The sequence below is a fragment of the Eptatretus burgeri genome, chromosome 3 (genome assembly GCF_056783735.1).
Source record: "Eptatretus burgeri isolate ZD-2024b chromosome 3, Ebu_testis_v1, whole genome shotgun sequence".
NCBI lineage: Eukaryota > Metazoa > Chordata > Myxini > Myxiniformes > Myxinidae > Eptatretus > Eptatretus burgeri.
The window spans coordinates 44,931,117-44,952,303 of record NC_140963.1 but is presented as its reverse complement, the minus strand read 5'-3'; the positions used below and the strand labels follow the sequence as shown (position 1 = coordinate 44,952,303).

The following is a 21,187-nucleotide window of genomic DNA, read 5'->3' as shown; positions in this document are numbered from 1 at the left end:
ATATCTCGAAAGGTTATGGATGGATTCCGACGAAACTTGGTGGACAGGGTGGGTGTGTATGACAAGGACGAATCGATTCAATTTTGGTGAAGATCCGAATACAGATCTGGAGATGAGAAATATTTAATTTTCTACTGATTCTTCAACATCGAGAGACGGGGCTAAAAACGATATTTGCATGATATCTGAAAAAGTTGTGGACGGATTCGGATTAAATTTGGTGGACATGCTAGGTGTGTGACAAGGACTAATTGATTCGATTTTTGTGAAGATCCGAATCTGGATCCAGATCTCAGAATTTTTCAAGTTATTCTTCACCATTGAGAAATCGGGCCAACAACAATATATAGCACAATATCTCAAAAAGGTTTTTGGATGGATTCTGCAGACACTTTGTGGACAGGTTGGGTGTGTGAAAAGGACCAATTGGTTCAATTTTAGTGAAGATCTGAATCCGGATTCGGATCCGAGAATTTTTTAAGTGATTCTTCACCATTGAGAGATGGGGCTAAAAACTATGTATAGCGTGATATCTCTAATAGTTGTGGATGACTTGTGACAAAACGAGGTGGAAGAGTTGGTTAGGTGACAAGAACAAGCGATTCGATTTTGGTTAAGGTCCGGATTCAGATCTGACCTATCAGTGGGATACAAAATCTAAACTGTTCAGCCTGGCAGAGGAACGTGCTCAACCGAGTGTCTTTCGCCAAGTGTCACTCCAGGAGTGATTTTTCATTTTTATTTTGCTCTGACGAAGTTTATGCTCAAAATGTCAGATTGTCCGGTCTTCCCACGGCAGTGAGCATACTTCAATCAATATTCTATTGTTCTCATCTATGCTTAAGGAATGTTTCCATGACCACCCACCCCCTCTTCCTCGCCAACCACCCCCCCCCACCACCCCCAAATCTCTCATCTGAAAAAGTAAAGTGTGTTTGGTCCTGAGCCCCATTTTTTTTTTTACACAATGCTAAAAAGCAGTCATCATTACATTGTGACATTTAGTATAGTCCATTGGGACCATACTCTGTACAGAGCGTTGGTGCTGCCGAAGCAGTCTCCTTGGCTATTGGGCACAATCCTGGACAGGTCGCTACTCTGACGCAGGATACTTGAATGACTCGGTCATCCCAGCAAGCTGGTACTCATTTTGCCGACCTCAGAAGGATGGCAGGCTGAGTCAACCCCCTGGTGAATTAATTCAGCGGGCAACGAGGCTTGAACTCAGGACCCTCGGATCCCAAGCCGCCACCCTAACCACTGAGCCAACACCAGGCTACACATTTAGTATCCAAAACAAAATATCAGTAGAAAGAAAGTAAATATAATGATAAAGTATGTTTGAGGTCCCCAGAAGAATATGTCACCCAAACTGAGATACAAGGTAAAAACAAGATTGATGGTGGTAGGCTGTCTGCAGCTGCCCGAGATGGTACAACCAACAGTCCCTTAGGAGGCTTTTGTGGAACATTGGTTCTGTTGCAAGCTCTTGGGATAAGCTGCGGGATTGGGGGGGGGGGGGTTGTGATTTTTGGGAATTCTTTCTCTGCCTTATAGGTTGCTTTCCTGGTTCTGCAGTGCTTGCTAGAGGGTACTGTTAGAGTCAGTGTGTCCCACAGATTGCCACCATAAAGCTAGAGGCCCAAATCAGGGCATAACATCCTGGGAGGCTGCCTCATCAACTGGTACATTATCTCTTGGTCAGCCCTCTGTCAGCTTGCAAGAGTCTTCAGCTTCCATGTTTTTGAGGCCTGCCCAACAATGCCTTGGCTTGGAACAGGCTGCAATGATTTCTTAATGATAAAGGTTGTTTATTTGTTTTTTCCACTTTCCTAACTTATCGAATGCCTGATCATCAAACCTACAAATTGCTGTATACATTGCAATACTTATAAATGCCTCGAGACACCAGCATTCGTGGCTTCATTTCATTTCCACACATGCCATAACCTCGAGAATCTCTTCAACAAAACCGCATTACAAAATGTAAGCTCCAGAATTGAACTTAGCAGCAGTTCCGACGACTTAAAATAAAGTGTTCATTTGTCGAATTCGGACATAGTTTCACATTTGGGGAGTCTCCGCGAGGTGTTTCATATGACGGATTGGCGATCGCGAATCACTTGTCAAGCGAGTCGTTCCTTATCAACCGTTTCATTGGAGTGCCTCCTTCAGGGATTAAGCCAGTTGGCGAGCACTCTACAATATTCGCACTGTCCCTGAATACTGTATATCGATTGACTTGAACAAAGTTCAGGGACTACTCGTTTGCGTTGGCCCCGCGTTGTTCTGTGGTGCGTTGGACGGTGGCTGGCTCACTGAAAATGTGCAATTTTATTTTACACCACTTTTCCCTTTTTGATACGATCTCCTTTCATTATACAACCCGTCACTTCGGCATAGATAAATACATATAAAAAATTAAATGTTTAGTTTTTAAAAGATTATTTAATCATGTTCAATGATTATTTTGATTTATTCAAAAATATAATGTTTGATAATCAATATTTGATAAATATAATGATTATTTATTCAAGCTTCGATCTCTACAAGCCTCCATCGCGATACCGTGGCGCATTTCTCCAGCATTCGTGTGGACATCTCCGGCATCAAGGCGGCAAAATAAATTAAATGATTACAATGAGTAAAAAATGTTTTCATTTTCAAAGTAATGAATAGCCACATCATGGAAGAATAGCAGAGAGGCATGCACGTACGCTCTAAGCTATCTAGCCTGGGTTTGAATCCTGACCCAGCTTTCAACTTTCATCCTGGTGTTTCACAGGCAGGGCGATTCATCAATATGTGTGCCGTCTCTCGGATGGACGTAAACATGGCTGTCACATCTGCTGGAATCCCTCCCCTCTCTCCTCTGCCCCTTACCACCTCTGCAGTCTGATCCGCACGCTCACCTCCCCTCTCTCTCTCCCCTCTCCCCCGCCCCTTTCTTGCCCCTCCTCCTCCTCTCTCACCCCTATCCCACCCCTCTGCCTCTATAATCCCGAAAATTCGACTTTATATTCATCATTCTGACAGTTATGCAGATTACAATAAAAGTTCCACTAAAAACAAGATTTAAATACAATAAAAAGGACACTGGTTAATCGCTGAAGCTCACTGGACTAAAGTTCAGGTGAGCTCATGAAAGTATTGAAGGTTTTTGTTACAAATGAGTTGTGCAGTATCCAGGTATGTTTTTGTGCAGTATCCAGGTATTGGAAATTTGAAAAACTTTTACCTGGAGACGTGTTATTTCAACCTCAAGTGACAAGATTTTTTCCTCCTTCAAATGAAGAATAGCTCTCAAAGCCTCCAAATCCTCACATGATGTAGACTAAAAAACACAAACAAAAGAGTTTTCCAGTTGATGTGGTTCAATCATTATCAAATGTACTTTAATGTAAACAACCATGATTCACCGATTGCCAGAAATAGTAAACTACGTACATTTCATTATTTTATAATAAACAAAACCAGGCTCAGCCTTTTGCAGCCATTTCGATTCTTTGGAAAGTAAGACAGGAAGTTGCAGATGGACTTCGCGTGTAATGGGAACTATACTGTTGCCGCTGAAGAGTCAAGGCTGGGTGAGAAGGAAACAAAGTCCGGTTGACAGCAAGTGCAAGGAGCTAAGATGAGGACAGAGAGGGATGGGTTGGGTTCGTGAGATTTGGAAGCAATAACGGAGTTGAGACATTTTGCCTCATTGTGAGCAGAGTCTGTGGTGATGCGAGGGCGGGGAAAAAAAGAGGGGGAGCATACACTGGAGACTGACTTCACAAGACCACAGGATTTGAGAAAGGATATTCCCTTGTGGTAAGGACAACCTTGAGATTTGCATGATTTATCTTTTCTGGCTTGCCTAAAGGTGGACACACATTTGTTGTTTCGGAGTGACACAAAGTCGCCGTTAGTCAGCCGTCTATTTTGAGAAAGCAAGTTGTTTGACTGCAATAGCGTGGCCACAGGATACAATCAGTGTACCAGGGAGAAGAGGGTGGATCGTACAGCCGCAGAAGGGTTGGGACAAACCTGTGCATGAGAGAAAGTCGACTTTTGTGAAAGTAGTCTTCGGCTAAATCGCAATATGCTATTATTTTCAGAAAAATTGCTCAATAATAATCCCTTGAGGAGTGCGAGCATAACAACAACGAATTGAGAATTCCAAAAGTATGATGTTCGGCTGAAAGATGATTAGCTTTTGAGTTCTTGGTGGAATTTTGATTCAAATGGTACCTATTTTGTTCTTGTCCACTTTGTCGCAAAAATGAAACAATTTAACAACCTCAATTTGTCAGGCAATTCAAAGAATTGTGGTCTGCTCGAATTTTTGGGGGGAATTGGACCTGCCCATTTTGTAAGATCAAAAACACAAAGCCGATTTCTTGTTTCCGATTTGTTTTATTGCCTCAAAGCACATCGCGTGCCAGGCTTTAAGCAAGGTTTGTTTGTTTTTTTTCAATCAAAATGGTCAAATATTCGAATGAAAAATGTCATGCCAGCTTTGTATAGATAAAACCACATTTTAAGAGGTGTTCAAAAGATTTTATGAAGGAGATAATCCCAATAGTCCGAGACATGTCAACTTTTATTTTTATTTTTAAATACAGTATCCCTTCATGTCAACACACCTGCTGCATTTGTCTTTAAAACTGTCCATGTTAGTAAAGCAGAAATTTTCTGAACGCTCTTTCAGCTACAACTCAGTTGCTTCAGTCTTTCTTTTCTTCATCATCAGAAAATCTGTGGCACCTGCAAGTGAGACTTCAAACGTTGTGACAGATGTCCTCGTGTACCAGGTTGAGGCTGTGAAAGGGGGGTGATCGAGCTGTTGAAGCCACAGTCATGATTGGCAGTCTGCAGAATATGGGTCTTATGAACAGGCATGCTGTTGTGAAGGAGTAGCACACTTTGAATCCAACATGAATGGCCATTTGTCATTGATGATGGATAAAATCAACAGAATGTTGATTGAGGTATGCTATCCACTGTGTGAAGCAAGAAGCACCTAATGTTTCAGGTGTTAACCCTCCATTTGTCATTGATTGCCTGCTGCAAATTAAAACATTCCCTTGCGATTGCAGTTTTGTGAGGCATGTAGTCAATCAAGATCCACAGGATCATGCAGAGGTGGTGTGCTTTCCTTTGAGCTGTCTCGGCAGGGCTTGATTCTCAGCCTGATTATAAATTGCCAGATTGGTGCTTCACAGGCAGTGTGCCTTCACTCGTTTGAACTTTAAGTCGGAGACCCATCTACCGATATTACATGATGGATGTTAAAGATCCTCGTTGCCCTTCATGAAAGGTAAGCATGTAATCACCGACATCCTAGTCAAGTTCGAAATTCCTGCCACCTTCAATCAAACATCATACCTGTTCCACCGATTCATGAAAGACACCTCCAAGGTGATGATAACAGGGGCTGGTGAAGTCGCAATATTGACTTATACGCACATGAATAAAAAAAAAAGGAAGCAAACGCTGAAAGTAAAATGAATTTGCATATTTAAAGATTCTGCAATCATCACAAAGGCCACTGTACCTGTAACTGATCCTGAAACTCTATTTTTTCTTCTTCATTGACTTGGCTCGAGTTGACTTCAGACGTCTCAAAGTCATGCTGGCTGGAGGCTAGTTTCTCAACAGTGAGATTAGCAGCAGCAGCACCTTCAGGACACAAGATACCCTCGTAAGGTCCAAATGGCACCTCTTCATTAAAATTCTGCTGCAAAGTTTTTTTCTTCACTCTGTGCTCTTCCTGTGTTGTCGAGTGTGCAGCGATGTTTTTGAAAACCTCCAAACATTTATGATTCTTGTTTGCGAGTTCACAATTCGCTGTTACCAATGCTTGCTGTTGCACACCAAATTCTTCCATTGGGTCTTTATTTTCCCATTTCGACAAATTCTGTGTTTGCTTGTTTGAAGCCTTCATCGGATTCTCATGGCAATTCAAATAATCAGGTGCATTTTTCTCATCCAGCTTGTCTGTTGTTTTCAGCTGATCCACAGCAGATGCTTCAATTGCACCTTGTGATTGCAAAACCGATTCATTTTTCAAAAGACGAGCAATTTCATCTTGTTTTACTTCCAACTGATTTTTTAGCATGTCCCTCTCATTTGTTAATGAATCTACATCAACCTTGGCATCCTTTTTGAAATCAGCAAGCACCTGTTCTACCTGCTTCAGTTTCCCTTCAAAGCACTTCTTGTTTAAATCTAGTTTTGAGCTTAGTGTATTTTTTTCATTCTCAATCACATTCTTGGCCTCTTCGAGAGATTCTTTGCGTTTCCGTTCCTCCTGCAGAAACGATGCATTTTCTTCTAGTTTTCTCCTTAACATTTCCTCTTCCTCCTTTGAAGCATGCAGTTGCTTCTCAAGGTTGCAGTTATCAGATTCCTTTTCTTTGTCATGTCTTTGTAGATCCCTGAGAGATGCTTCAGCAGCCTCTCTACTGCGAACCAAAGAGTAGTTGTCTTCCTCCAACTCTTTAACCCTTTCCGAAAGAACAGTAATCTTCTTCAAAGCAGTGGACAGCTTCTCATTAAGCTCGTCATTTTGCTCCTGGAGTTTTTGGTGTTTTCCAGCAAAAAATGTCTGAGCATCCTCCTCCTGCTTTTGGTGCTGCTCTGCAGAACTCTTTGTTTCCTTTAATTCTGCCTTTTTTTCATTACATTGCTTTATTTCCTCTATATGTTGTTGGATGAGTTCTTTCATTTGCTTCTCAAGAAGTTCTTTCTCAACAATTGCATCAGACTTAACTTTAAGAACTTCTTCTTGCAGCTTCTTAATCACTTCTTTATCAACAACTTCAGATTCTCTTCTTTTGAACAACTGGTCCTCAAGCTGATTGATGTGTGCAATATGCTGCTCCTCACTTTCTCTCAATGCCAAGTGTAACACCTCCTGCTGCCGTAACGTATTGAGTGAAGTTGTGTTATCTGTGTCGAAAACTGAATTGTTGGCTTCGGGTCTTTCTTTGGCCAATTTAAGTTTGTCCATTGTTTTGTTCACTTCTAACTCATGCAGACACTGCAAATAAATTTGTGAATCTTCTTCCTGCAGACACATCATTGTATCAGGCTTCTCAGTGGACATTTTGGGTTTCAAAGCCAATTCCCTATTCCCATCTGCATGCTGTTGTGAGCCATGTGGCCACCTTAGTTCTTCATCTATTTGCTTCCCCCCTTGGCGAATGGTCAACAAGTAAGAAAGTAGATCTTGCACTTTCGTTCTGAGCAAAACTTCATCACTTTTGCACTTTTCATTATCACTCACTCTTGTGATGTCTTCGATAGAAAATGTGTGAGCTAGTGTGTGCAGTGCATCTTCCAAATTATGCAGATGGTCTTTTTCAGGTTTTGTCTCCAGTGGTGGTTTTGCTCCATCTACTTTCGTAATCTGTATCTCATGGAGCATCTTTTGCTGAAGCTCAGCATTCGCACTTTCCAGCAAAGCCAACTTCTGCTTCAGACCATCCTCATGTTGTTCATACAACTTTTCCAATTCTTGCAATTTACCTGTGAAGGACACAATAAAAATCAGGATCCATACATACACTGTTCCCAGTCTCAAATTCCAGGTCATTTCCAGGCTGTGTGTCGCATTTTCCAACTCAATTTTAATAACGACGTAACCAAATGCAGAGATGTATTTTTAGCCAATGAATGCCACATTATTTGAGCATATCAAGTATTTAAATTATTTTCAGTAATAATTTCGAAACAAAAACAAATCTCATTACACACAGTGGTTTTAAAACAAAATATTTAAAGAATTCCAAAGTCCAACACTAAAGGATGTTAGCTCATACGTAGCATGAAACCCAACATTCGCAGATTCAACATTCACGGACCCTGCGTATTCGCATTCATAAAATGTGACCTGCTTCTACATTTGCAGCCCTGTGCTTAGTGTATTCGTGGGTTTTTTTGCGGCCGCAAAAACTATCTCCCACCAGCCACGTGCATAACACAGTTATAAAACCATCCAAGATGGTTTTAGAACTATGCTTCCACCAGCTCCACATTCAGTAAATCACCTTCAGCCATGCATAAACCATATGCCAAAAGCCACGCACATAAAATAGTTCTAAAACCATTTCTCACCAACCTCGCATAAAGCACCTCTACGTGCGCATAATCCATCCCCCACAAGCAATGGTCACACTTCCCATGCCTCCTCCATCTACCCACTACCCCTACTTTTGTGCAGCATGTCCTGGGTCTCATTCTTTCTTCTCGGTCCACTGTGTTGACCTGCTAACCCTAACCATAACCCTCAGCTGCATCCCCTTCTGTGCACGAATCAGCACCCTCACCTGCGTCCTCTTCAGAAGAGTTCAATGGATTCCAAATCATAATCATCATCAACACATCAAAAGTTATGTTGTATCTTAAGGAAGAATTGTAAACGGTACCTGCTGCTGTTGTTTTTAAAAATTATTTCTAAGCATTTTAATGAAGCTGTAATCATGTGCATTCGTGTTTCGAAAATCAAAAAAAAATTCTCTTCTCAATCACGAACCACAGGGAACCTATCCCCCCTTTTTACCATTGAAACAATGCCCCGACATTTATGGATTCGACATTCACAGCATTTCCCAAGAACATAGCCCCAACAAATGTCGGGGTCTTACTGGATATCGTTTTTAGCCCTATCTTTCAATTTTGAAGAATCAGTTAAAAAAAATTTAGAAAAAAAATTCTCGTATGCAGATCCAGATCTTCACCAAAATCTAATCCATTTGCCCTTGTCACACACCTTCACAGTCCACCAAGTTTCGTCCGAATCCGTGCATAACTTTTTGAAATATCCTGCTCAAAAACAAAAAAGGCAGACAGACACACAAACAAACAGGGGTGAAAACACAACCTTTGCTGGCAGAGGTAAAATGGATAAAAAGACGAGAGCAAAGTCGATGGTGCGCCATTGCGAATCCCCCATGGTTCCCACCCGAAAGCAAAGTTGAAGGATGGCAAAAAGTTTCACCAAAAATGTGGATGCTGTTTCATATGCAGTCTGTCTGTGGCTGCTGGTTGCATCATTTTCTGGGGGCGCAGCTGTGCCGCTGATGTAATGCCCTTATTACTCTTTTTTCCATCCACGGAAAGATGAGAAGCTGAGTCAATCCACTTGGTGTTATCTCAACAGCACGACAGGGGCTCAAACTCAAGACCCTAAGATCTTAAGCCAGCCACCTTAACTCTGAAGCCAACACCAGGCTTAACCAAGAATGAGCCAATATCAAATTATGAGTTAATTTCATTCCCCCATTTTGACCCCTATGACCACAAGTCCACACCCCATGGGGCATGAACCAGGGCCCAAATCCAAAAAAGTTACTTGTTTCATGTATCCCCCAATGTTGATTGCAAATCCCAAGTTTCATTGTAAAATGTTTAAAAATATGCCCGTAATTGCATTTTTTTGGTATTCGATCTTTAGAGCCCACCCCAGGGCCCCAAGGGCCAAAGCCAAAAATGATACCTCTCTCACACCTTGCCACGTGATGATCATAATTACCAAGTTTGGTGAATTTCTGCACAATAGTTTAGGAGCGAGCATGACGGGACAGATGGACAGGCATGAGCCGATTACAATATCCTATGTTTTTTTTTTTCTCAAAAAGTAATGGGATCATAATGAAAAGGAATGAAAAACATAAAAATATACAAAGTTAAGATGAAGGAAAAGGGGAAAGACACTTGAATAGAGAAGGAAAATAAAATAAAAGGTGGAGACAAAGAGAAATGTATTTAACCTAAATAGGGTGGGGGCTGGGGAGGCAAGAGGGGGGGGGCTCAAAGATTCCATTTCGTGCATATGCATATCGTTTGAGAGAAAAAAAATAATAATTAAAAAAAAAAGTTCAATCGCAAATAACTGTTCATAAGAATCATCCGGGGAAGCCACCCAATTTGTAAACTGTTGCAGAAATGGTTCCTTGGGGTCAATAAATACTTCATACAGCATAATTATTTCCATATTGAGTGTTTAGAATAACCATAAGGCAATTAAATGTCATTGTATCATAGATATGCGTCGCCATTTCATATAGTTAGCAACGTTAGACCCACCCTATTGCGCGTCTAAAATTCCTCATTCCTGCAAGGCCTTATTTGATGTTTTATACCTCTGTTTCCTGTTTAAGAAGTTGCTCTGGAGGCTCGGATGCAAAGGCATAAGCCCACACACCGATGCTGGCTTGGACTGATGGCAAAGGTGAGGGGAGGGGCATAAATTGTCAGCTGTAACATTGGTAGGGCAGTCTGTAAAGGTGTGGGCTGACCAGAAACACTAGCCAGAACCCCAGAAGCGCTGAGCTGGAGGCTGCGGCCTGGAAAACGCCCGAGAGGAGATAAGCCACACCCTGTCCTGTTGGTTCCTCACCCTGTTTTGCTGGCATCACACCCACTTCATCGGGCTGTGTCCTCCTCGCCCCCACAACTCCTGCATCCTGCCGGAACAATCGCGTCGGGTCCTTACAAAAAAAAAAAAATAAAAAAAAAAATAAAAAAAACTTACTGGGTTTGGCCAAACAATTCTGCCGTCTTCTGCGTCCCTTTGTCTTCTTTCATGTTTGTCTGAAGGCCTAAAGTACAGAACAATTAAGGTTCCCGTCCGTCGTTGGTTTCGTGGGTGCGTATTCGGTAGTGGGTAATGATTAGGGATTATTGTGATAGTTTGCTTTCTGTACATGCGTGCCATTAGTTTTTACACAAATACACTTCATAGACCTGAATTTGTCTCCGGCTCATCCTGCTTGCACGCGATCGGTTCATCTGATGGCTCTAATCTAGACCTGTTAAAGGCAGATTAATTGATTGATCCAACAAGATCGTATCACCCGGTTTGGTAAGCTCGGCCAAAGATAAGATCTATCACGTGTCTGCCTCAGCATGGCACTCATCATTCGCAGGACTTCACACTGCACGGTAATGCGACCTTGGATGCGGGATCCAGTGGGAGGTCTCTGTGGCAGAGAACTGACATGGTCGCTCAGCGACTTACTGGATTCGAACCCGGGCAACTGGATTGGACTGTGACACCTTTAATTGACGTATCATGCTGTTTAAGTTTAAAGAAAATGTCCAATTTCCTCAAAGTGGGGGATGGGGGAGCGGGTGACAGAGGAAATAGTTGTATGAAAGCGGAGTTTTCCTTGTACTCTCAGACCATTTCACTAAATAATACTGAAATAGTGATCAGATCCCAACATTCCTTATATTTAGGTTCGGTTAAAATAAATCTACGACCTGGAAATACAATTATGGGTAAAAACCTTTTGGCCCACGTCACGCCGAAGGCACAACCTCATTGCAATCTCTTACAGGTACAGATGCATATTTATATTTGTCTGCGAAGCATGACCAAAACCATGTGTGATTGCTAGTGTTAGAATAGAGTAAAAGCGCAAGATGAACGCAATTTTCCTGTGTTTGAATTTCCTTGTAAAAGTCATGTTTAAAGTTACCTGCACCACTTGGATTTTCCAATGCTTCCACCATCAGCCTGAGGTTCATATTCTCCTGTTCAATCTCCATTCTGACCCTCACAAGCTCTTCTCGCTCTCTTCTCAGCAACTCTTGCTCTTTGTTCAGCCTAACTCTGTCCAATGCAAGTTCATCTGTACTCTGCAAGGATTGTTGTTCAAATTCAACATTTTTAGCTTGCAGCTGCTTCATCATGTTCTCCATGCTGCGATGATGAAGCTCTGAACGATCCATGGCCAACTGTAGGTTCTCAAGTCGTTCTTCGGGAATCAGGTTGCTTGTATCCAAACAGTCTGGCATGTCGTGCATCTACGCAACAGAGACGGAGGCAAAACAAACCAGGTTAGGAGCCATGTCGATAATTACACATTGAACTAGAAGAGCACTCGGTAGAGCGCATAGCTCCACCATGCAATGCCTGATCCATGAGAACATATCAGGCCCAATACATTTTTGAAATATCATGCTTCACAGTACTATATCATTTTTAGCCCTATCTCTCAATGGTGAAGAATCACTTAAAAAATTTTATCAGATTCGAATCCACATCTTCACCAAAATTGAATCAATTCTTCCAAGTCACACACCCAACATGTCCACCAGGTTTCATCCGAACCCATCCACTACTTTTTTCAGATAATGTGCTACATATCGTTTTTGGCCCTGTCTCTCAATGATGAAGAATCACTTAAATTCTAGTCGTCGGAGCCGGATCCGGGTCTTCACCAAAATCTAATCAGTTCGTCCTTGTCACACACCCAACCTGCCCACAACTTTTTGAGATATCCTGTACACAAAGACAGACAGAAATGGGTGAAAACATAACCTCCTTCACCTTTGGTGTCAGAAGTAAACATAGGGACAATAATAACCCTGGGTGCTCAGCTGCTAGTGGCTGGATAAGATAATCAGGAAACCATTGGTAGGCATGGATGATCCACAAAATATGCAACAGAGAAGAAGGTAAATACTTATGGATTTTTTTTTAATGCTGTGAACAAACTTTGGTACATCATGGGTGATGAAGGATGTGGTCAAGTTTCATCAAAATTGTGTGTGTAGTTTCGGAGAAGAAAGCAAATACATGTTTTGTGGGGTGGCAACCCTCCCCCCTCCCCCCCCCGCCACCAACGCCGACTTAGAGCTAGATTTTTCTAATGTCATGAACAAGCTTTGGTGCATCACAGATGATGAAGGTTATGGTCAAGTATCATTACAATCACATGTGTAGTTTCTGAGAAGAAAGCAAATAACTATTTTGGGGGGCAACCCCCGAAGACCCCCTTAGGGCCCGATTTTTTTTTATGCCATGAACAAACATTGTACATACATGGTGATGAACGTTGTGGTAAAGTTTCATCAAAATCATATGTCGTTTCAGAGAAGAAGTTGCAAGTACTTGTGGACGGATGGACAGACGACGCATCATCGCATTAGCTCCCCGGTACTACGTTCCAGGTGAGCTAAAAATGGGGAATGATTAAAATTGCAAGGTATGCATGGTCACCCTCTTGTCCTTTTCATCTCTAATATATTCCTGTCATATCTGATGGATGGCCAGGTGGTACATGTAAAACTTCCCATTAACACAATGATTTAGGCTATCCTTTCCTGGATTGTGTGGAGGACAGGGGTGACCCCAAAAAGTGGAACCCACCTTTTATCTAATATCTTCCGTCTTACAAATGACAACCTCTGTTTGTTTGTTTGTTTGTTTTTTTCCAGGTGATTGAATAAGAGTGAACCACAACACAGACTAAGAAAGTTGGTATCAATTCTTCTCTATGTAGCTCATCCACAACGAAGTTGAGACAAGTTGTTAAAGTCATAACGAGGTCCTTCAGTCAGTCCGTCCTTTCTTCCATCAGTCAATGGGTCCATCAACATTTTTTCGTTTTTTCCCTCATACGCCGAGGCGGATCATTGGATCGCTTTGAAACTCGGCATGATTATTCATGACATCAATGCACAAAAACGAATGTGGCCCTTTAAAAAAAAAATTTCCATCCAAGTGGTAAGATAATTAGCTAATTAACTCAAACTATAATCTCTTCGTATGTCCATCACATATCGTGAGATACCATCTCCTTAAGAGAATGTGAATTAAATTTAAAAACGATGTTTCATCGTTAATTGAATTTAAACCTCTCAAATAATGGGGGGGGGGGGGGGAGGAATGGGAAAGAGAGGACATAGTTGGGGTGGGGTTGGAGGTCAGTCCTTTCAGTCCCTTTTAAGACCCTTTCAAAATGTTACACCCTTAAGACCCTATACAAGACCCCAACTACTACTGGAATGTACCCTTTGGACTTTGACCCAGTAGACCTCTTCAGACATTTGAGACCCTCTCGACCCATTAGACTGCTTAGACCTCTTGATCCGTTAGAGACGTTAAACCCATCGGGGTGCAGTCCAAGCTATGGCCTCAGGCTGACAGGTTCACCAGATCCCAGGAGAAGGCAGGTTAACTGAGGGGCAGAGGTGGCCCATCTTGGGCACCTGTGAGTGGTATGTCTGGGAGGATCACCGAGGAGGGGTGTGGCTGGGCTGCTCCTTGGTGGCGGAACCTTGAAGGGCCATAATGGCCTGAAAAGGAACTGCTCTGGCAGGTGGATAAACAACCTCTCTCTGATGCTCTAAGACAGCCCAGCATGTGGTGACCCACCGTGTTAGGCTAGTCAATGGACATGGGTCACCACGAGGAGCTGATGTGGAGTCTGCCATCTTGTCATTTGTGTTTCTGTTTTAGCGTGTAGGCCATGGAATGAAAGGAACACATGATGACAGGGTGGTGGTGGCCTTTGGCAGCCAAAGAAAGAAATTTGTGTGCATGTTTCGTGAGTGGGGAAGTGGTGCTTTGCCAGCGGTTCAGACGAGCTCTGGGGAGAAAGTCTGGAGCTTCACCATTGCCCAACCCAATTGCTCCAGCTGCATAATAATAAGGGAATAAACAATAATAAGGGAATCCACAGGGAGGAGGGTCAGGTTCAGTCGGCTGTGGAGCAGGAGTGCCCTTGGTGATCATTGTAAAGACTGTGGAAGGTCATTGGGTGAGCCCCTCTGGTGAAGACAGTGAGTAAGCTGATGTGCTGCTGGGAGGTGGAATTAATGGGGGGGGGGGGTGCACAGGTTGACCCTCAAGTCACCCAATGACCTCTGGTCAGCAATGTCACCACCCTACCACCTCATCTTCAGATCTCTCAGCTGCCAAGCGAGACCACACCAGGAGATAAATGAATGTCATAATCTTGCAAACAATAAAACAATAATGAACACCACTCAGCTGGAGCAGGTTACATCCAATGGGGAACGTGGTCATTTCGATTGGAATTGGGATAAAATATCATTAGGAAAGATCTGAGGGGTTTGTATTTTGTGACAATTCTCTCTCTCTCTCCACTCCAGGAACACCTGGACAAGACTTGATAGGGAGCAAGGAATGAAATTTCTGATTGTGTGTTTTTTTTTAATTTGGGGAATTTCACTTCAAAATGCTCAAGTATATTTCAGTAAGACTCAGTATGGCCTCATCTTCTACAGTTTCCTCTAATTTATTGATTAAGGTAATTAATGTGAACGTTGATGTGTGAAGGCCCGACATTGGTTGATCTTATCAGAAGATGAAGGTCCATGCGGAGGCGGCCCGATTACGTTTGTGGGATAGGGGTTAGAATTGAAGGCCTTAACACAGTTTGTATTAGTGTAGTTCAAAGGAATTTTGAACATGTAATAAGTGCATGTGTTAGGCATAACTGTCCAGCGTATGGCCCATCCAAGAGATTGGCCCTGTCCAACTCAAGACGAATGAGGTTAAGGATGTCTTCTCACACAATTCTCGTGTTGAACCGGGAGTGGGGCTGGGCAAGAGAGAGGCTCCAGGGTGTTTCCCTCAGCTTTTGCTTGCTTCCCATAGCGGTTAGTAGACTTCGATCAACAGTGTGTCGATTCCATCCATTGTTCTGTCCGTTAACACAGATCAAAACTAGAATGGCACTCGGTACAGCACATACGAGGTGTGTTCAAAAAGTATCCAACCTTAATTTTTCATGCGTAAACAAATGAAGCGAGGGAGGCGTGGTTTGGTGCACGTATGTAGGCGACCCTAATCCGTATGCGTGAATATTTTCCCGCCTGTAGAAGCTGTCAGTCGCCGACAGACCGACGATGAGTGAGGAAGTGTAAGTGAGCGCCGTGGGATTTTCGTTTTTGACAAAATGACATCACTGTAGTCTCACCGCCAGTGATCACTGTGTTGAAGAAGCTGGGATCACTGTTCACAGTCTCCAGCATGTCCTGTGCGATCTCCAAACGGAGTTGCTTCTGCTCGATCGTTAGCAACTTTGGTACGAACTTCGCTGAGATTCTCCTTAAGCCCAAATCCTTAGTCACAATAGATTGAACGGATCCAATGCTGACGCTCGACCTCGTCTGCAAGTTCTCTGATAGTGATTCGACGATCCTGCATCAGCAGGGTCCTCACTTGGTCAATGACGATCTCATTTCGGGATGTTGAGGGCATACCAGAACATGCTTCACTTTCCACTGATGTTCGACCATCTTTGAAGCAGTTGTACCACTCTTTTATCTGTTTGGTGCCCATTGCTTCGTTCCCGAAGGCCTGTTGAACATTGCGGATCGTTTCCACTTGGGAATCTCCAAGCTTTACACAAAATTTGATGCAGTAGCGTTGTTCAAGTTTTTCCGTCATTTTGTCAAAAACTAAAATCCGACGGCGCTCACTGACACTTCCTCACTCATCGGCGGTCTGTCGTCGACTGACAGCTTCTGCAGGCGGGAAAATATTCACGCATACGGATTAGGATCGCCTACATACGTGCACCAAACCACGCCTCCCGAGCTTCATTTGTTTACGCACGAAAAATTAAGGTTAGATACTTTTTGAACACACCTCGTATATTTGCCAGGCTGAACAGTTTACATTTTTAATCCCACTGATAGGCCGGATCTGCATCCGGACCCGGACCAAAATTTAATTGGCTTGTTCATGTCACTTACCCAACTTGTCCACCAAGTTTAGTCATAACCCACACATAACTTTTTGAAATGTCATGTTGTATATTATCTTGGCCCCATTTCTCAATTGTAATGAATCACTCAAAAAAAAAAAAGGTATCCAGATCTACATCTTCAACAGAATCGAATCAAGTAGTCCTTGACACACTCAACCTGTCCACAAAGTTTTGTCCAAATCCGTCAATAACTTGAGATATGCTGCTCACAGACAGACAGACAGACAGACAGAGGTGAAAACATAACTCCCGTCCACCTTCAGTGGCGGAGGTAACTCGCCTTCACGGGTAACAATCGTTCTTAATTTCATCTCCGACATATTTGCAGTTGTTACTAGCGTTCGTCAACGGTGTGTACTGGCCGCCACACTTGTATGGACTGGATTCTGGGGAGGATGTCGGAGAGATCAAGCTGCGGTGCATCATCTGGGAATGTCAAGATCTCTGACCTTGATTTCGCAGATGATGCAGTCATCTTTGCAGAGACTCTGGATATCCTTGTGGAGGTCCTTGAAAAGCTGAATCAAGAATCGGAGCCGCTGGGATTATGGGTTTCCTGGGTCAAAACAAATATCCAAGCTTTCAATGACATCTTGGATGCTGCTATCTTGTCTGTACCCGTTTGTGGTGAGGATGTTGAGGTCACTGAGAGATTAATTTAACTTGGCAGATATTCATGTCTCTGCGTGTTGTGAGCCAGAGGTCAATGGACATCTGGGTCAGGCCTGGGGAGTCAGAGATTCACTGGATCATGGGGAGTGACATTGTCGGTACCTATGCAGGAGGATGAAAGTCCAAGTTTTTAAGTCCTTGGTGCTTTCAGTCTTGCTCTATGGATGAGATTTAGACTCTGACCAGGGATTTGAGATGGAGACTTGGCTCCATCGGTACCAGGTTTTAACAAGGAATTCCAAGGAATTTTTATGCACAGGAGGAGGCCATTCGGCTCATCATGCCTGCACAACACCAAGAGGAGCTAAAAAAAAAAAATCCATCAATACCCCTTCCCTTCGTGTGCAACCTTTTGGCTGCTACATTGGTACTCATTTCGCCGACCTCGGAATGATGATAGGCTGAGTCAACCCCCCTGGTGTTAATTCACAGCCAACGGGGCTTGAACTCAGGACCCTAGGATCCCAAGCCACCACGCTAACCGCTAAATCAACACCAGGTCTCTTCGGAGAATCATTGGCTATCGCTGGTCAGACTTTGTGTCCAACAAGCGGTTGCTGAGAGAGTCTCAGATGAGATTTGTTCTCATCTCTCAGTCTCTCAGTGAGGGAGCCTCGTGAGTGGAGGAGGCCAACAGGCCAACTACATGCTTCGTGGTTGCAGTAGGATAATCAGCATCTCAAGGTAATTGGGATGGGCCAGGCATCTACCTGGGGATGGTCAGACGGAGGCCCTTGGAGTACCGGCAGAAAGTGGACGCAACAACTTGCTCTGGCGCATGCTCCCGTACATGATCTCACTTGTTCATCACTGACCAATAATTTAGTTGAGCTTTGAAAATTTAGTTTAGAAAAACCTTAAAGTGATCTTTGAGGCCTTAAAATTATTATGGACGAGCAGAGTTCCCACCCTATGAGCAATCTTGTTCCAAGCATGCAACATGTTCTTCTGATGCATACCTTTCTTTGGGCGGTGTACAGGCAACTGACAGCTCTGTGTTGGCCAAAAAAAAAATAAAAAAATAACCCATGAAGTTATGTGCGTGAAGCAAAACATACCTACTGCTGATAAATCAAAACACCTCACTGCACTGGAAAACGTGGGGACAGGAATACTGTACTGTAAATGGTGGAGACTTGTAACATCCTTCCCCACCTGGAGGTGGCGCTACACGATACACATTTACATGGAGAATTTGTGTCCCTCCCCCTCTCGCCAAGATAAAAACAACCCTATATTTTAATTGGGATCATGTTGATCCTATGTAGCAAGTCTGGATGGAATCAACTCACAACTGAAGGAGGAGAAGCGTGACAAAAACAGAGACACACACACACACACACACACACACACACACACACACACACACACACACACACACACACACACACACACACACACACACACACACACGGGGAAGAAAGGGGGAAGTGATTGTGAATTTAACGTCCATCTTTATTTACTTTTAACATTGTTCTTCACATCCTGGTGTTGGCTTCGTGGTTAGGGTGTCGGCTTGGGATCCCAGGGTCCTGAGTTCAAGCCCCGTTGGCTGCTGAATTAACACCAGGGGGTTGATTCAGCCTGTCATCCTTCCGAGGTCGGCGAAATGAGTGCCAGTGTACTGGTCCCGGTGTATGCCCCGGTTAGAATAGGTGTACCATATCCCTGTGTGTCGTAAGAGGCGACCAGGGTTGGCGTCAGGAAGGGCATCTGGCGTAAAACATTGCCTCAAGAAAAAGCCAAACCCCTGCACAGCAGGGAAAAATGGCTGTAAAAACGGTCATTTTATATTTTTATTCACAAATGGGAACAGAAACAACGCAGGCATGATAGGCCAAATGGCCTTGTCATGCGCCAAATTTCCTTGTACAGTATATATTTGTGTAATGTTGTTAACAACAGGAGGAAATTGGGAGGGGGGACAGGGAGTTAGGGGTGAGGGTGCATGGAGTTGGAAGAGGGAGATTGAGACGTTGGGAAGTGGGGGGGGGAATGGGCTTGGAAGGGAAATTGAGTACTTGGGGTGTGGGACAGTTGAAGACTTGAAGAAGAAAGGGGGAGGGGAGGGGATGAGAGAGTTGGCTTGGGGGAGGGAGAACAGAGAGGGGACAGAGTTGGGATCAAGGGATTTTTTGAATTTGAAAAAAAAGGGGGAGAAGAGCACAGAGTTTGGGTGTGGTGGGAGAGGGGTTAAGGACATGGGATTGTGTGTGGGTGTGAGGGGGGGGGGGGTTAAGGACCTGAAGTCACATTTTTGGGTCTATTGAGTCTTAAGGATCCTCAGGATCTTAGAAGGTCTTCAAAGGTCTCGGGGGTCTCAGCAGTGTAAAGGGTTGAAAGGTGCATTCCAATTGTAAATAAATAACAGAAATATAGTCACACGGCTGGACGGAGGGAAGCACACCGAGACCGAGCTCTTTTTATATATATCGATGATGATGTAGCAGTGGTGTGAGGCAACAACGATCGATGGATTGTTGAAGATCCACAAGCCAGCGACTCTGCAAGGACCCATCAGCTCATCAGTCAACACATCGACTTACAAATTGTACAATGTCCTCACTGGTATAGAGAAAAGAGCTGTTGGACTTTCGCCAAAATACATCAGGAATAGTGTGGATTTCACGAAATAAATCAGGGATACATTGGGATTGATAAGGTCATGGTTCCCTCTCATGTTGTCTCATTGTTCATGAGAATTCCAATTGAATTAGCCATGGAAATACCAGTCCGTGTTTGGCATGGAAAGGATTGGAAGATAGCACGTGGATCATGTGTATAAGAAATGGAGGATGTCTTCTGGATTTTAATGTTCTTTCTGGAATCTACATGTTGCGGTATAGCTGTGGATGCCCAGTTTCTGCTGTTGTGATGGTGAACCTAATCGTGGAAATCCCAAGGATGGGCATATTTCCTTCCTTGAACACCCACCATGATGCTGGTACTGCAACGTCAGTGACACTGTATCTTTGTCGTAACACGAGGTGGTGAGGTGGGAACCCTGAATAAATTCCATTAATTTGGTGTTTTCATTTATAACATTTATGATAGAAGATGAAAAGGACAAGACGTTGGCATTCCTATACACTTTGGTAATGAGGGCATCGGGTGGGACACCAGGGGTAGTCATTTATAGAAAACCTACCAATACGGATAGGCTTTTACATCCTCAGATATGATTCAGAAACGACTTGAGTGCACAACTTCAGAGGAACACTGGTAATTCCAACCTGTTCATAGAACAAGCTGAATGAGATGTGGCAATGAAGAGAGGTATTGCATACTAACGGCTTTCTGATAGTTGTACTTCCCATTATGAGGAATCGCCTTTGACTAAATGAAGCACAACTGGTGCAGGTGATCCATTAAAGGTTGCTTTCTACTTACTCTCATTTTATCCTGATCTGTACAAAGGAGTGGGAAGGATCCTGAGGGTTGCACATGACTAAGTGGTATTTTACACCTTGACAATGTTTCAAAAAACTTTCTCAAGAATATTGATGATGGAACACGACCTTTAGAGTACAGAGGAGTTGTTTACAGTGTTTCATGTGGTGCATCGACCAAGTAATATTGTTGTGGAGCCGGGCGTCGGTTGTGAGCACGACCACAAGTTGGAGCAGTATGGTCGACTCCACCGAACACCCGGAATCTCGGGTCCCTTACAGGACCGTGAATCGTCAATGAATCAACAACGTGGGACCGGGCTATCTGCCAAACTTCAAAATACCTAGAGGCCCACGTGGCGAGCTACGAAGGATTCACACCCTCGACGGCACTCGTATGTGACGAGCCATATGCATGCTCGACCCGTGCTTAACCCGAGCGGATGGTTACCGAGGTCCCGTCGGTCCAAATGTACAATTTGCCGCTTCCCAAATTTCCCAACACGCACCGTGCTAAGCCAATGAAAGAAACACAGAAACGAGCTGAAACTTTTAACAGGAGATATATTTATAATGGGGGGGGGGGGGAGCAGGCAAGGAGCA

The 21,187-nt window shown here is 43.5% G+C and overlaps 1 protein-coding gene across 5 annotated transcripts in view; it reads right to left on the bottom strand.

Annotated features, from left to right (window-relative positions):
* The window catches only part of LOC147029794 (uncharacterized), a 100,117-nt gene that overhangs the window by 23,409 nt on the left and 55,521 nt on the right, over nucleotides 1–21,187 (bottom strand). For all 5 annotated transcript variants that reach the window (XM_085873125.1, XM_085873124.1, XM_085873126.1 and 2 more), the window contains 3 exons: nucleotides 11,475–11,802; nucleotides 5,543–7,518; nucleotides 3,239–3,334 (listed from right to left, as the gene is read on the bottom strand). In XM_085873125.1, coding sequence (XP_085729251.1) covers nucleotides 3,239–3,334; nucleotides 5,543–7,518; nucleotides 11,475–11,802 — 2,400 coding nt within the window. The remainder of the gene's footprint in view (nucleotides 1–3,238; nucleotides 3,335–5,542; nucleotides 7,519–11,474; nucleotides 11,803–21,187) is intronic.